The 14,700-nt window shown below is 40.5% G+C and overlaps 2 protein-coding genes across 2 annotated transcripts; one reads left to right on the top strand and one right to left on the bottom strand.

The window, feature by feature from the left end:
* The first annotated feature begins 2,403 nt into the window (after positions 1 to 2,403).
* On the top strand, positions 2,404 to 3,384 carry LOC131497574 (olfactory receptor 1D2-like). Its single transcript, XM_058703961.1, has one exon. It carries the CDS (start codon positions 2,443 to 2,445, stop codon positions 3,382 to 3,384), a length of 942 nt encoding a protein of 313 aa, XP_058559944.1. The 5' UTR covers positions 2,404 to 2,442.
* A 4,116-nt stretch (positions 3,385 to 7,500) lies between these two features.
* Positions 7,501 to 8,451, bottom strand: LOC131496988 (olfactory receptor-like protein DTMT). The gene is given in 1 exon segment (XM_058702852.1): positions 7,501 to 8,451. A coding segment is annotated over 1 exon segment (951 nt).
* Between the last annotated feature and the right edge of the window lie 6,249 nt (positions 8,452 to 14,700).

Here is a 14,700-nt window from a genome sequence, read left to right as displayed (position 1 = left end):
ATGTGTAAGTATTTTTCAATAAATTTGGGAAGTTTTCACTAATTATGTCTTCAAACATTTTTCTGCTCCTCTCTTTTCCTCTCTTTCCTCGTTCCAGTACTCCCGCCACATATATGTTGGTGTGCTTAATGGTGTCCCACATTTCCCTGAGGCTCTCTTCATTTTTCTTCATTTTCTCTCTTTTTTCGGCTTGCATCAATCTATCTATAGGATTACTAATCCTTCTGCTATTCGAACTCACTGTTGAGCCCCTCCAGGGACTTTTTTGTTTTAATTATGACACTTTTCAACTCCACAATTTCCCTGTGATTATGTTTTAAAATTCCTTCCTCCTCTTGATAGTCTTGATTTGATAGGCATTGTCATAATACCTTCTTTTACTCCTTTATTGTTTTTAATTTTTTAATCAGTATTTATTTTTGAGAGAGAGAGAAAGAGAGAGAGCACGAGCAGGGGAGGGGCAGAGAAAGAGGGAGACACAGAATCCGAAGCAGGCTCCAGGGTCTGAGCTGTCAGCACAGAGCCCAACGTGGGGCTGGAACTCAGGAACAGTGTGATCATGACTTGAGACGAAGTTGGACACTTAACCAACTGAGGCACCCAGGAGCCCCTTCTTTTACTTCTTTAAACAGGTTTTCCTTTAGTTCTATGAACATGTTTTTTTGAAGTTTCCTTTTTAATTTTTTTAAGTTTTATTTTAATTCCATTTAGTAAACATACAGTGTATTATTAGTTTCAGGTATACAATATAGTGATTCAACCTTTCCATACCACCCCTGGTGCTCACCACAAGTGCATTCCTTAATCCCCATCACCTATTTCAACCATCGCCCCATCTACCTCCCCTTTGCTTATCAGCAGTTCTCTATAATTAAGGGTCTGTCTTCTAATTTGTCTCTTTCTTTCTCTCTTCTTTTCCTTTTGCTCATTTGTCTGGTTTCTTAAATTCCACATATGAGTGAAATCATATAGTATTTGTCTTTCTCTGACTGACTTATTTCACTTAGCATAATATTCTCTAGCTCCATCCACGTTGTTGCAAATGGCAAGATTTCATTCTTTTTTATGGAGGAATAATATTCCATTGCATACATATATGTGTGTATATATATATATATATATATGCAATGGAATATTATGTGTGTATATATATATATATATACACACATATATATATGTGTATATATATGTGTGTATATATATATATATATATATATATCACATCTTCTTTATCTATTCATCAGTCAATGACACTATTCATCTTTCATTCTAGCCTTAATACACTCTTTTATTTTTAGAGTCCTGGATATTTCACAGAGCAAGTGTCTCCTCACTCTGTTTTTTCTACATTTTCTTAGCTTATTTTCATGCTTATTTGTAGATGACATTTAGATTATCTGTTATTTCTTAAAAACCGTGTTAGAATTTTATGTTTCAATACATTGAATTTAGATTAATTCAAGGGAATATGCACCAGTGCCACAAATTTATCTTTCTGTTTGGTACCATGGTATATCTATTCTTAAATGTACACAACATGCCTCACTGGAGATGGTGAAGGTCCAGTCTGATTCCTGTTAACATCTCAATGCATAGATCTGTTTGGTGATAGTGTGGATGCAATTATTTCACCTCAGCTTCTATCCTACTTCTGATGATTGTCTACATGTAATGACAATAGGTAGTGTTTCTTGACTGCTCACTGCAGACAAGCGCTCTGTGTTAAGCACATTGTGACTTAATTTTCACATGAAGAAATGGGCTATTAAAGAGCACGAATGATTTACCAGACAACTGACTGGTGGTAGCACTCGGGCTGGAATTCAAGTGTTCTGACAATGCAATCTTACTAACTACATGATATGACTACATGAGTGCCATTAGTTTCGGGTCCACGTATTGTGTGATTGTCCAGTCCAATGTAAACCCTTTTTATTCCTAATGGCCTAGCCATTGATTGTCTTAGATTTCCCAGATAAATTCTCATTTCAGCAAATAATTATTTTTCTTTCTCTTTTCCAATACTTTTACTTACTCTTTTTTGTTCTCTTGTGTAATACCCATTTTTATAATGTATATAAAATATCATTGAAACACCTATGCAATATGCACTACATATCATCTTTAAGCACCGCAAGAGTATTTAAGACAATAAGATTTCATATATGACACACATAATTCCTAGAACATTGAGTATGCCAAATTAGCAGTTGCTGGAATGATTAAGGTTCATAAACATTTTCCATGTTCTGTTTCTGTGTCTGTTATTTCTTTCTTGTTTAAAAAAATTATAAAATTGAGTCTATTTTAATGATATTTTTATAAAACTAAGATATTTTTAATGCTAAGAAAATCATTTGTTTTGCTCACCTGAATGTACTTATTCAATAGAGGACACTTAGCAGACATTTGGTGGTATTGATATTGTAGACAGTTGGGGAAATGGATGGAGGCAACCAGACTAGAATCTCTGACTTCCTACTCCTGGGGATTTCAGAGAGTCCTGAGCAGCAGCAAGTCCTGTTCTGGATGTTCCTATCCATGTACCTGGTCACAGTGGTGGGAAATGTGCTCATCATCCTGGCCATCAGCTTTGACCCCCGCTTGCACACTCCCATGTACTTCTTCCTGGCCAACCTCTCCTTCACCGACCTTTTCTTTGTCACCAACACAATCCCCAAGATGTTGGTGAACCTTCAGTCCCAGAACAAAGCCATCTCCTATGCGGGGTGTCTGACGCAGCTCTACTTCCTGGTCTCCTTGGTGACACTGGACAATCTCATCCTGGCCACAATGGCCTATGACCGCTATGTGGCCATCTGCCGCCCCCTCCACTATGTCACAGCCATGAGCCCTGGGCTCTGTATTTTGCTCCTCACCTTGTGTTGGTCACTTTCTCTCCTCTATGGCCTCACCCTCACCCTCTTCATGACCAAGGTGACCTTCTGTGGTTCCCGGAAGATCCACTACATCTTCTGTGAGATGTATGTTCTGCTGAGGTTGGCCTGTTCCAACACCCAGATCATTCACATAGTGCTGATTACCACAGGCATCTTTATCTTCCTCACCCCCTTTGGGTTCATGATGATATCCTACATTCGTATCGTCAGAACCATCCTCCAAATACCTTCAGCCTCTAGTAAATACAAAGCCTTCTCCACCTGTGCTTCACATTTGGCTGTGGTCTCTCTTTTCTATGGGACGCTTTGTATGGTATATCTGCAGCCTCTCCAATCCTACTCCATGAAGGACTCAGTAGCCACAGTGATGTATGCTGTGGTGACCCCCATGATGAACCCTTTCATCTACAGCCTGAGGAACAAGGACATGCATGGGGCTCTGGGAAGACTGCTTCTAGGTAAAGCCTTCCAGAAGGTGACATGAGGTAATTTTGGAGACTGAAGTGGAGACTGGGAATTTTCTACCACATGCAAGGCATTATCTTATAGGAGACACAGGAGTGATTAGGACATAGCTCCAGCTCAGAATGAATTTATGTATCCGTGGTGAAGGAAAGGCATGTATGTGTAATGCAAGATTCCCTGACCAAAAAACCTTCAAAATAAATAAGGTAACACTAACACTAATACCAGAATTTTGCAAATAAGAACCTTCAACTTATGTGGCCACGGTATCATATTGCCACCATGCTGTGGAATCCATGTAAATGGATAAACTCACCAACTAAAAGATATACAATGTCTGAATGGATAAAATAAATATTCCCAACTATATGCTACCTATAAGACATAACACTAGAAGTTGAAAGATTGTCATAAAAATCCAAATCTATAGTTAATAGTTTAATAATTATGCTTAACAGAATGTCCTCCTAAGAATTGGACAATGCTTTGCTTAATAAATTGGATACACAAAATGTTGGGCATCTATACTAACAGAGATCAGACATGGGGTCAAACAGCTGGGAGGTATTGTGGTCCTGGGCCTACATTCCCACCCAAAAGCAACCTCCTGTGCTTGGTAGCACTTTGTCCTTTCAGACACGGCATAAACTCTCCAGTTCGTCAGCATGTATCATTGCCTTCTTGGCATTGCTTTTCTCAGAAGAAGGTAATATTTTCTGGATTCACTGCAGATACCAAAAATGGAAAAATAATTGTATTTTGGGGGGAAAAAACACGAGTGTTTCATTCTGGAATATACTGTATCCCAACACGTTTAATTAGCAAGCAAAGAGCACCTGTGTCAAACCTATTTTACATTAAATGAATCTTACAACGATCAGTGTAGAAAAAAAGTTATGATATGAAAAGTTTAAGAAGCAAAAAGAAGCCTGAAGTTTTTCATTCATTTTTCAATATGATTATAAAATGAACAATGATATTGTGCAATGCTGTTGTATTCAATGAAACAATTGGGCTTCACACTTTTTAGAGATTTTGAGTAGTAAATGACGGTCTTTGGGATTTAGCAAAAATTATGTGCTTCAAACAGAAAGCAGCATTCGTGCTTTGCCACATGAGAATATAAACATTAATAATACCACTGAATTCACTATATTTATTTGTGATGTTGATAAAAAGTTTGATCCTTCCAAAGAAACTTTGGAAAAGATTCCCTATTTGACACAATATCAAGAAATTAGTTATATATTTATTAGAGAAACAAAACTTCAAAATTTTAATGTTAGCTGGTCAAAATTAGTAAGTCTACTACAAACTGCTCTCTGATAGTATTGGTGATATTATCAAACTTGTTTTTAAAAATTAAACCCAGGGTGCCTGGCTGGCTCAGTTGGTGGAGTATGTGACTCTTGGTCTCAGGGTTGTGAGTTTGAGCCTCACGTTGGGTGTAGAGATTACTTAAAATAAATAAATAAAATTAAAAAAAAATAAATCTGAAGTGACAATATTTTCCATGACACCTAACTTGAGTCATTTATTATAATATTTTTCAATGCTACAATTTCGAAACTAAAAGGCTTAATAGAATAGTAATTATATCATAAACTGAATACGTTCCCATGAATTGAACTAGCTGGCCAGTGCTCCACTTTAAAAATTGAATAAACAGCGGCACCTGGGTGGCTCAGTCGGTTAAGCGGCCGACTTCGGCTCAGGTCATGATCTCACGGTCCGTGAGTTCGAGCCCCGCGTCAGGCTCTGTGCTGACAGCTCAGAGCCTGGAGCCTGTTTCAGATTCTGTGTCTCCCTCTCTCTGACCCTCCCCCGTTCATGCTCTGTCTCTCTCTGTCTCAAAAATCAATAAACATTAAAAAAAAAAAACCTTTAAAAATTGAATAAACAATATGGTAGCCTTTGGCACTATGTGGAGGTCAGATATGGGACCAAAAAAGGTTTTGGAAATGTTTAAAGAAAATGAGTTACTCATGTTACACAATAATTTTTTAAAAACCTCCCCTATCACTTGTGAAGATTTGATTCAATACATGGGGTTATCTTGACATGCAAATCATGTCTGAATACATTGTGAATACTTCTCTGCAAATACAGTCACAAATAATTGCACAAATATATTATTCAATTCTGATTCCTTTTGAAAAAACTGTACTTTGAAAACATAATTTGGCAAAGAATAATGCAAACTACTCACCATAGTTAAAATACATTTACATGAATGAAAATAATGACCGCTCTATATATACAAAATTAAGGAGCTGAATGATGAGTTCTTGTAAAATGTTCATTTATTCCCAATTTTATGACAATAAAATAACATTATATGTTATATGAACATATTAGTTTACCTTTCCCAACTAATACACTAAATGAAGAGCAAAAATTCAAGTTAATGGAACACTGTGCAACATAATACTGAAAAATATTATGACAACATTGGAATATTAGAATTCTACTTATGCCTCCAGAAAAGTGACACTAACTATATAAATGTTTGTACAAAGATTTGATCCATATTCAAAGTGCATGTGGTTGTGAACAGATCTTGTATTATTAAACAGGAAAAAAAAAATCTAAATATCACTCCCAGTTAATGGACCCAATCCTAAATTCTCCACTAAACAATTCAAGATAAAACAAAGGACTTCACACTGACATCTTGCTCAGAAGAAAAGATGCCAGGTTTTGCTTCCAAATCAAAGGAGTTACAAAATACAATAATGTATTTAATAATTAAGTATTTCTATTTTCACTTATAATTTATTCAATATCAAAGTTTAAGTATCATCTCCAGTGGCATATATTTTTGAGTTATGATAGAGGCATATTCCATATATTAATAAAATAAAAAATCTTTGATCATATTTCTGCAGTTGATTTTTCTTTTATTTATTTATTTATTTAGAGAGAGTGTGTATGTGCACATGTGAGAGGGTAAGAGAGAGAGAGAGGGAGAGAGAGAGAATCCCAAGCAGGCTCTGCATTATCAGCATGGAGCCTGATGCAGGGCCCAAACTCACAAACCATGAGATCATGACCTGAGCCAAAATCAAGAGTCAGATGCTTAACCAACTGAGCCCCCCAGGCGTCCTTGCGTTAAGCGTCTGGCTTACTTAACACTCATGTACATTACCTGCTTGGCCACTGGAATATGGGCTTACAATTCTTGTTCTATACTTTATGATTATGTATTATCATAATTCAATGAGAAAAATGAAGGCATGAAAGAAGTATGTGAAAGCATGATCTACTGACAAATGACTAGAACTGGACAGAATGCACCACTACAATGGAGGGAGTACAGTTTGGCAGTTTCAAGATGCAGTATAGTGTAGTCATGAGGATCTTGGGCTACACGCCAAACTGCCTGGGTTCCAATCTTAACTTCTTTTGTGATGTTGGACAGTAAATTAACCTTTCTATCATTTTACCTATAGAATGAGGATGACCATAGGACCAGCATCATAGAGGTGGTAGACTAATAGATTGGAAAAGCGTCTGACACACTCAGAAGCACCCAACAAGCGTTTGCTACTTATTCTCTTTTGTAAAGAACAATTTTTCTGATCTGGCTCAAAAAATAAAATTAAAATCAAAGGATAGAATGAGGTGAGCATATGGATGGAGAGAAGGAAATAAGAAGTGCTTTTATTCATAGTGGAGAGTGAGGTGTATAGAGAAGTTGAGAACTCCAGGATTCTTTGTGTTCTGTGAGAAAGAAAGGTTGGATTTTATTCTTTCTTCACTTGAGTGCATCACTGAGGATTCTTGAGCAGGAAGAAAAGCAATGATGACAGTGATGTTGGAAGAAGACAATTTCGGAATTGAAATGAATAATAGATGTTTTGCACAAAGGTATATAAGTCTTATTTTCAAACTTCAATTCCACCTGGCAAAAGGGAAATATGGATTCACATCAAACTGGTTTCCTGCCCCCAGCTCTACCTGAAAGCAGCTAAGTAGTTACCATATTTTCATATTTGCCTTTAGCATAGAGTTTTATCTGAACAGAAAATTTGATAGCTTTAAAATTAAGGGAGAAAAAACACTGATTTAGAGTCATATTCCATTATCAACATTACTATACCCACTGAATTAAATAATGTAAAAATCCAAATTGTTACCATTTTAGAGAGAAAGATACTTTCTTTTTCCAAAAGACTCTTCCCAGGGCTCCCTTCATGTCTCTGTTCCTCAGACTTTGGATGAAGGGATTCAGCATGGGGGTGAGCACAGTGTACATCACGGCCAAGACAGTCTCCTCAACAGCAGAATTATTAGCTGATGGACACAAGTAGAGACCAATAACTGTCCCATAGAAGAGAGACAGCACGGAGAGGTGGGAGCCACAGGTGGAGAAGGCCTTGAGGACACCCCTGGCAGAAGGGACCCTGAGGATGGAGGACACAATCCGTGCATAAGACATGACGATGAGTAGGAATGGGATGACGAGAACAAGCCCTCCCATGATAAATATCACCAACTCATTGACTCGAGTGTCAGAGCAGGCCAGCTTCAGCAGAGCAGACATATCACAGAAAAAGTGGGGGATTATGTTGTCGGCACAGAAGGACAGCTTGGCCATGAGCAAGGTGTGCAACATGGCATGGGCAGTAGTCAGCACCCAGGACAGCACCACCAAGGAGAGACAGAGGTTGGGGCTCATGATGGTGGTGCAGTGCAGAGGAAAACAGATGGCCACATAGCAACCATAGGCCATGACAACAATGAGGAAGCTCTCAAGAACTCCAAAAAACAAGTAACAATACATCTGGGCCAGGCAGCTGGCATAGGGGAGGGGCGGGACCTGGCTCTGCATGTTCTGCAGCAGTTTGGGCATTGTGACAGAGGAGAAGCAGAGGTCAGAGAAGGATTAATTGCTAAGAAACAAATACATGGGCACGTGGAGGTGGGAGTCCAGGCGAATGAGGACGACGATGAGAAGGTTCCCCAGGACGGTGGTAACATACACGGCCAGGAACAGAGCACAGAACAGATTCCACTGCTCTGGTTCGATGGGCAGGCCCAGAAGGAGGAACTCTGAGATGACAGTTTGGTTCCTCTCTGTCATTCTGTGACTCCATTATATTTATGAAGAAAATAACAGACCCTAAAATCCAAGTATAAGAAATAAATAGGGGCGCCTGGGTGGCGCAGTCGGTTAAGCGTCCGACTTCAGCCAGGTCACGATCTCGCGGTCTGTGAGTTCGAGCCCCGCGTCGGGCTCTGGGCTGATGGCTCGGAGCCTGGAGCCTGTTTCCGATTCTGTGTCTCCCTCTCTCTCTGCCCCTCCCCCGTTCGTGCTCTGTCTCTCTCTGTACCAAAAATAAATAAAAAACGTTGAAAAAAAAAAATAAAAAAAAAAAAAAAAAAGAAATATATTTCCATTGCAAGTGGCCTATTGTCAAATGGTGGATGAGTGAGAATATAGGCACAGGTGGCAGCTGACTCTACTGAAAATACAAGCCTCCAATGGCCTCCAAGTCTCTAAATCGGATAACATATCACATTTAAAACTAATCGTCACTTCTTCCTTCTTAAAACTCTCCCATCTCTTGGCTGTGGTGACACCTCAGTTTCATGTTTCTCCTATCTCCCTTGGAATGCCTTCACAGAGTCCTTAGAGAACGTCTCCTGTTCAGTCATCGTTTGAATATTGGTGGTCCTCAGAATCCTCCTACACTTCCCCTAAATATGACAGTGAATCCCAAATGTATTTATCCAGCCCATATAGCTCGTCTGGGCTATAGACGTGGGTGTTCAGCTCTCTGATGGCCATCTTCCTGCATGGCTCATTGTTACTCTGAAACCAATCTTTGTGAAATTTAGTTTATTGTCTTCCTTGACCCAGAGGGGCTCCACTCCCAGTAGCTCTAGTTCGGTGACTGACAGTACCGCCTACAAGGTACTCGAGTCAAACCTGAGAGCCATCCTTGACTCCTTCCTCTCTTCCTGCTCCTTATGCATTTACTGTATGTTACCAGTCTCCCTTTCTTCTCACTTCTCGTATACATATCCCACGTACATACACTTCTCTTATGTGGGCTACATATCCCACAGCCGCCATTCAGGTCATTTTCCTCAACTGAACCATCACAACAAGTCTGGTCTCTCCACGTTTACCTTCACTCCCTTCCATCCCATTGACATTATCCAGAATCATTCTTTTTATAAGTCAAACCTGCTTGTGTCACTATTCTAATTGAAGAGTTTCCTCTTTCCCTTAACATAAAGTCCAAACCGGTTTACATGACCCACAAGACCCTATTTCATCAGATCAATTAGCTCATGTCTAGCCCTCTCTCCACTCCAGCTGTGCCAAGTATTTCTCATTTTCTCAAAGGCATCCTGCTGTCACCCACCATATGACATCACATTTTCCATTCCCTGACACATGCTGTCTCCACCTCATTCCATCCTGTCACCTAGTAATTCACCCTCCAGTCCATTAAATAGCGATTATTTTCTCTTTGCTAGACTTTAAGGATAGGGGGAGGTTCTATCTTGTTCACAGCCAAACACTAGCATCTAGAACAATGTGACGAAAGAGAGAGACAGACAGAGACAGAGACAGACACTGACGAAAGAAGGAAGGGAGGAAGGAAGGAAGGGAAAGAAATTTATAACAACCCAAGGGATTTCTTATTTGTTTCAGCATTCACCGAAAATAGTGGAGGTTGAAACATTCACTGACACCGAGGCCTTCCAAATCATAGCTCCCTTATCTAAATCTATTGTATTGATTTTCAGATACGGCACTACAGACTGTCCAGAATTCCTCCCCCGGGTCACAATATTACCTCATCTCAAGATATCCTGCTAGGAGTTCCGGAAGATGGCGGCGTAGGAGGACGCTGGGCTCACCGCGCGTCCTGCTGATCACTTAGATTCCACCTACACCTGCCTAAAGAACCCAGAAAACCGCCAGAGGATTAGCAGAACGGAGTCTCCGGAGCCAAGCGCAGACGAGAGGCCCACGGAAGAGGGTAGGAAGGGCGGCGAGGCGGTGCGCGCTCCACGGACTGGCGGGAGGGAGCCGGGGTGGAGGGGCGGCTCGCCGGCCAAGCAGAGCCCCCGAGTCGGGCTGGCAAAAGCGGAGGGGCCGGGCGGACTGTGTTCCGACAGCAAGCGCGACTTAGCGTCTGGGAGGTCAGAAGTTAACAGCTCTGCTCAGAAAGCGGGAAGGCTGGAGGACAAAGGGAGGGAGAGCTGCTGAGCCCCCGGACGGCAGAGCTCAGCTTGGCGGGGAACAAAGGCGCTCGCCAGCGCCATCTCCCCCGCCCATCCCCCAGCCAAAATCCCAAAGAGAACCAGTTCCTGCCAGGGAACTTGCTCGCTCCGCGCAAACACCCAACTCTGTGCTTCTGCGGAGCCAAACCTCCGGCAGCGGATCTGACTCCCTCCCGCTGCCACAGGGCCCCTCCTGAAGTGGATCACCTAAGGAGAAGCGAGCTAAGCCTGCCCCTCCCGCCCCCGTGCACCTTGCCTACCCACCCCAGCTAATACGCCAGCTCCCCAGCACCACAAGCCTGGCAGTGTGCAAGTAGACCAGACGGGCCACACCACCCCACAGTGAATCCCGCCCCTAGGAGAGGGGAAGAGAAGGCACACACCAGTCTGACTGTGGCCCCAGCGGTGGGCTGGGGGCAGACATCAGGTTGGACTGCGGCCCCGCCCACCAACTCCAGTTATACACCACAGCACGGGGGAAGTGCCCTGCGGGTCCTCACCACTCCAGGGACTGTCCAAAATGACCAAACGGAAGAATTCCCCTCAGAAGAATCTCCAGGAAATAACAACAGCTAATGAACTGATCAAAAAGGATTTAAATAATATAACAGAAAGTGAATTTAGAATAATAGTCATAAAATTAATCGCTGGGCTTGAAAACAGTATACAGGACAGCAGAGAATCTCTTGCCACAGAGATCAAGGGACTAAGGAACAGTCACGAGGAGCTGAAAAACGCTTTAAATGAAATGCAAAACAAAATGGAAACCACGACGGCTCGGATTGAAGAGGCAGAGGAGAGAATAGGTGAACTAGAAGATAAAGTTATGGAGAAAGAGGAAGCTGAAAGAAAGAGAGATAAAAAAATCCAGGAGTATGAGGGGAAAATTAGAGAACTAAGTGATACACTAAAAAGAAATAATATACGCATAATTGGTATTCCAGAGGAGGAAGAGAGAGGGAAAGGTGCTGAAGGGGTACTTGAAGAAATTATAGCTGAGAACTTCCCTGAACTGGGGAAGGAAAAAGGCATTGAAATCCAAGAGGCACAGAGAACTCCCTTCAGACGTAACTTGAATCGATCTTCTGCACGACATATCATAGTGAAACTGGCAAAATACAAGGATAAAGAGAAAATTCTGAAAGCAGCAAGGGATAAACATGCCCTCACATATAAAGGGAGACCTATAAGACTCGTGACTGATCTCTCCTTTGAAACTTGGCAGGCCAGAAAGGCTTGGCACGATATCTTCAGTGTGCTAAACAGAAAAAATATGCAGCCGAGAATCCTTTATCCAGCAAGTCTGTCATTTAGAATAGAAGGAGAGATAAAGGTCTTCCCAAACAAACAAAAACTGAAGGAATTTGTCACCACGAAACCAGCCCTACAAGAGATCCTAAGGGGGATCCTGTGAGACAAAGTACCAGAGACATCACTACAAGCATAAAACATACAGACATCACAATGACTCTAAACCCGTATCTTTCTATAATAACACTGAATGTAAATGGATTAAATGCGCCAACCAAAAGACATAGGGTATCAGAATGGATAAAAAAACAAGACCCATCTATTTGCTGTCTACAAGAGACTCATTTTAGGTCTGAGGACACCTTTAGATTGAGAGTGAGGGGATGGAGAACTATTTATCATGCTACTGGAAGCCAAAAGAAAGCTGGAGTAGCCATACTTATATCAGACAAACTAGACTTTAAATTAAAGGCTGTAACAAGAGATGAAGAAGGGCATTATATAATAATTACAGGGTCTATCCATCAGGAAGAGCTAACAATTATAAATGTCTATGCGCCAAATACCGGAGCCCCCAGATATATAAAACAGTTACTCAAAAACATAAGCAACCTTATTGATAAGAATGTGGTCATTGCAGGGGACTTTAACACACCACTTACAGAAATGGATAGATCATCTAGACACACAGTCAATAAAGAAACAAGGGCCCTGAATGATACATTGGATCAGATGGACTTGACAGATATATTTAGAACTCTGCATCCCAAAGCAACAGAATATACTTTCTTCTCGAGTGCACATGGAACATTCTCCAAGATAGATCATATACTGGGTCACAAAACAGCCCTTCATAAGTTTACAAGAATTGAAATTATACCATGCATACTTTCAGACCACAATGCTATGAAGCTTGAAATCAACCACAGGAAAAAGTCTGGAAAACCTCCAAAAGCATGGAGGTTAAAGAACACCCTACTCACGAATGAGTGGGTCAACCAGGCAATTAGAGAAGAAATTTAAAAATATATGGAAACAAACGAAAATGAAAATACAACAATCCAAACGCTTTGGGACGCAGCGAAGGCAGTCCTGAGAGGAAAATACATTGCAATCCAGGCCTATCTCAAGAAACAAGAAAAATCCCAAATACAAAATCTAACAGCACACCTAAAGGAAATAGAGGCAGAACAGCAAAGGCAGCCTAAACCCAGCAGAAGAAGAGAAATCATAAAGATCAGAGCAGAAATAAACAATATAGAATCTAAAAAAACTGTAGAGCAGATCAACGAAACCAAGAGTTGGTTTTTTGAAAAAATAAACAAAATTGACAAACCTCTAGCCAGGCTTCTCAAAAAGAAAAGGGAGATGACCCAAATAGATAAAATCATGAATGAAAATGGAATTATTACAACCAATCCCTCAGAGATACAAACAATTATCAGGGAATACTATGAAAAATTATATGCCAACAAATTGGACAACCTGGAAGAAATGGACAAATTCCTAAACACCCACACTCTTCCAAAACTCAATCAGGAGGAAATAGAAAGCTTGAACAGACCCATAACCAGCGAAGAAATTGAATCGGTTATCAAAAATCTCCCAACAAATAAGAGTCCAGGACCAGATGGCTTCCCAGGGGAGTTCTACCAGACGTTTAAAGCAGAGATAATACCTATCCTTCTCAAGCTATTCCAAGAAATAGAGAGGGAAGGAAAACTTCCAGACTCATTCTATGAAGCCAGTATTACTTTGATTCCTAAACCAGACAGAGACCCAGTAAAAAAAGAGAACTACAGGCCAATATCCCTGATGAATATGGATGCAAAAATTCTCAATAAGATACTAGCAAATCGAATTCAACAGCATATAAAAAGAATTATTCACCATGATCAAGTGGGATTCATTCCTGGGATGCAGGGCTGGTTCAACATTCGCAAATTGATCAACGTGATACATCACATTAACAAAAAAAAAGAAAAGAACCATATGATCCTGTCAATTGATGCAGAAAAGGCCTTTGACAAAATCCAGCACCCTTTCTTAATAAAAACCCTTGAGAAAGTCGGGATAGAAGGAACATACTTAAAGATCATAAAAGCCATTTATGAAAAGCCCACAGCTAACATCATCCTCAATGGGGAAAAACTGAGAGCTTTTTCCCTGAGATCAGGAACACGACAGGGATGCCCACTCTCACCGCTGCTGTTTAATATAGTGCTGGAAGTTCTAGCATCAGCAATCAGACAACAAAAGGAAATCAAAGGCATCCAAATTGGCAAAGATGAAGTCAAGCTTTCGCTTTTTGCAGATGACATGATATTATACATGGAAAATCCGATAGACTCCACCAAAAGTCTGCTAGAACTGATACATGAATTCAGCAAAGTTGCCGGATACAAAATCAATGTACAGAAATCAGTTGCATTCTTATACACTAACAATGAAGCAACAGAAAGACAAATAAAGAAACTGATCCCATTCACAATTGCACCAAGAAGCATAAAATACCTAGGAATAAATCTAACCAAAGATGTAAAAGATCTGTATGCTGAAAACTATAGAAAGCTTATGCAGGTAATTGAAGAAGATATAAAGAAATGGAAAGACATTCCCTGCTCATGGATTGGAAGAATAAATATTGTCAAAATGTCAATACTACCCAAAGCTATCTACACATTCAATGCAATCCCAATCAAAATTGCACCAGCATTCTTCTCGAAACTAGAACAAGCAATCCTAAAATTCATATGGAACCACAAAAGGCCCCGAATAGCCAAAGTAATTTTGAAGAAGAAGACCAAAGCAGGAGGCATCACAATCCCAGACTTTAGCC

Source organism: Neofelis nebulosa, chromosome 16 (assembly GCF_028018385.1).
Source record: "Neofelis nebulosa isolate mNeoNeb1 chromosome 16, mNeoNeb1.pri, whole genome shotgun sequence".
Taxonomy (NCBI): Eukaryota; Metazoa; Chordata; class Mammalia; order Carnivora; family Felidae; genus Neofelis; species Neofelis nebulosa.
The sequence above is the reverse complement of the archived record's forward strand: the minus strand, read 5'-3'. Positions and strand labels throughout refer to the sequence as shown.

Bases quoted from the DNA above. Each gene is read 5' to 3' on its own strand.
- LOC131497574 (XM_058703961.1), top strand. From the start codon at position 2,443: ATGGATGGAGGCAACCAGACTAGAATCTCTGACTTCCTACTCCTGGGG.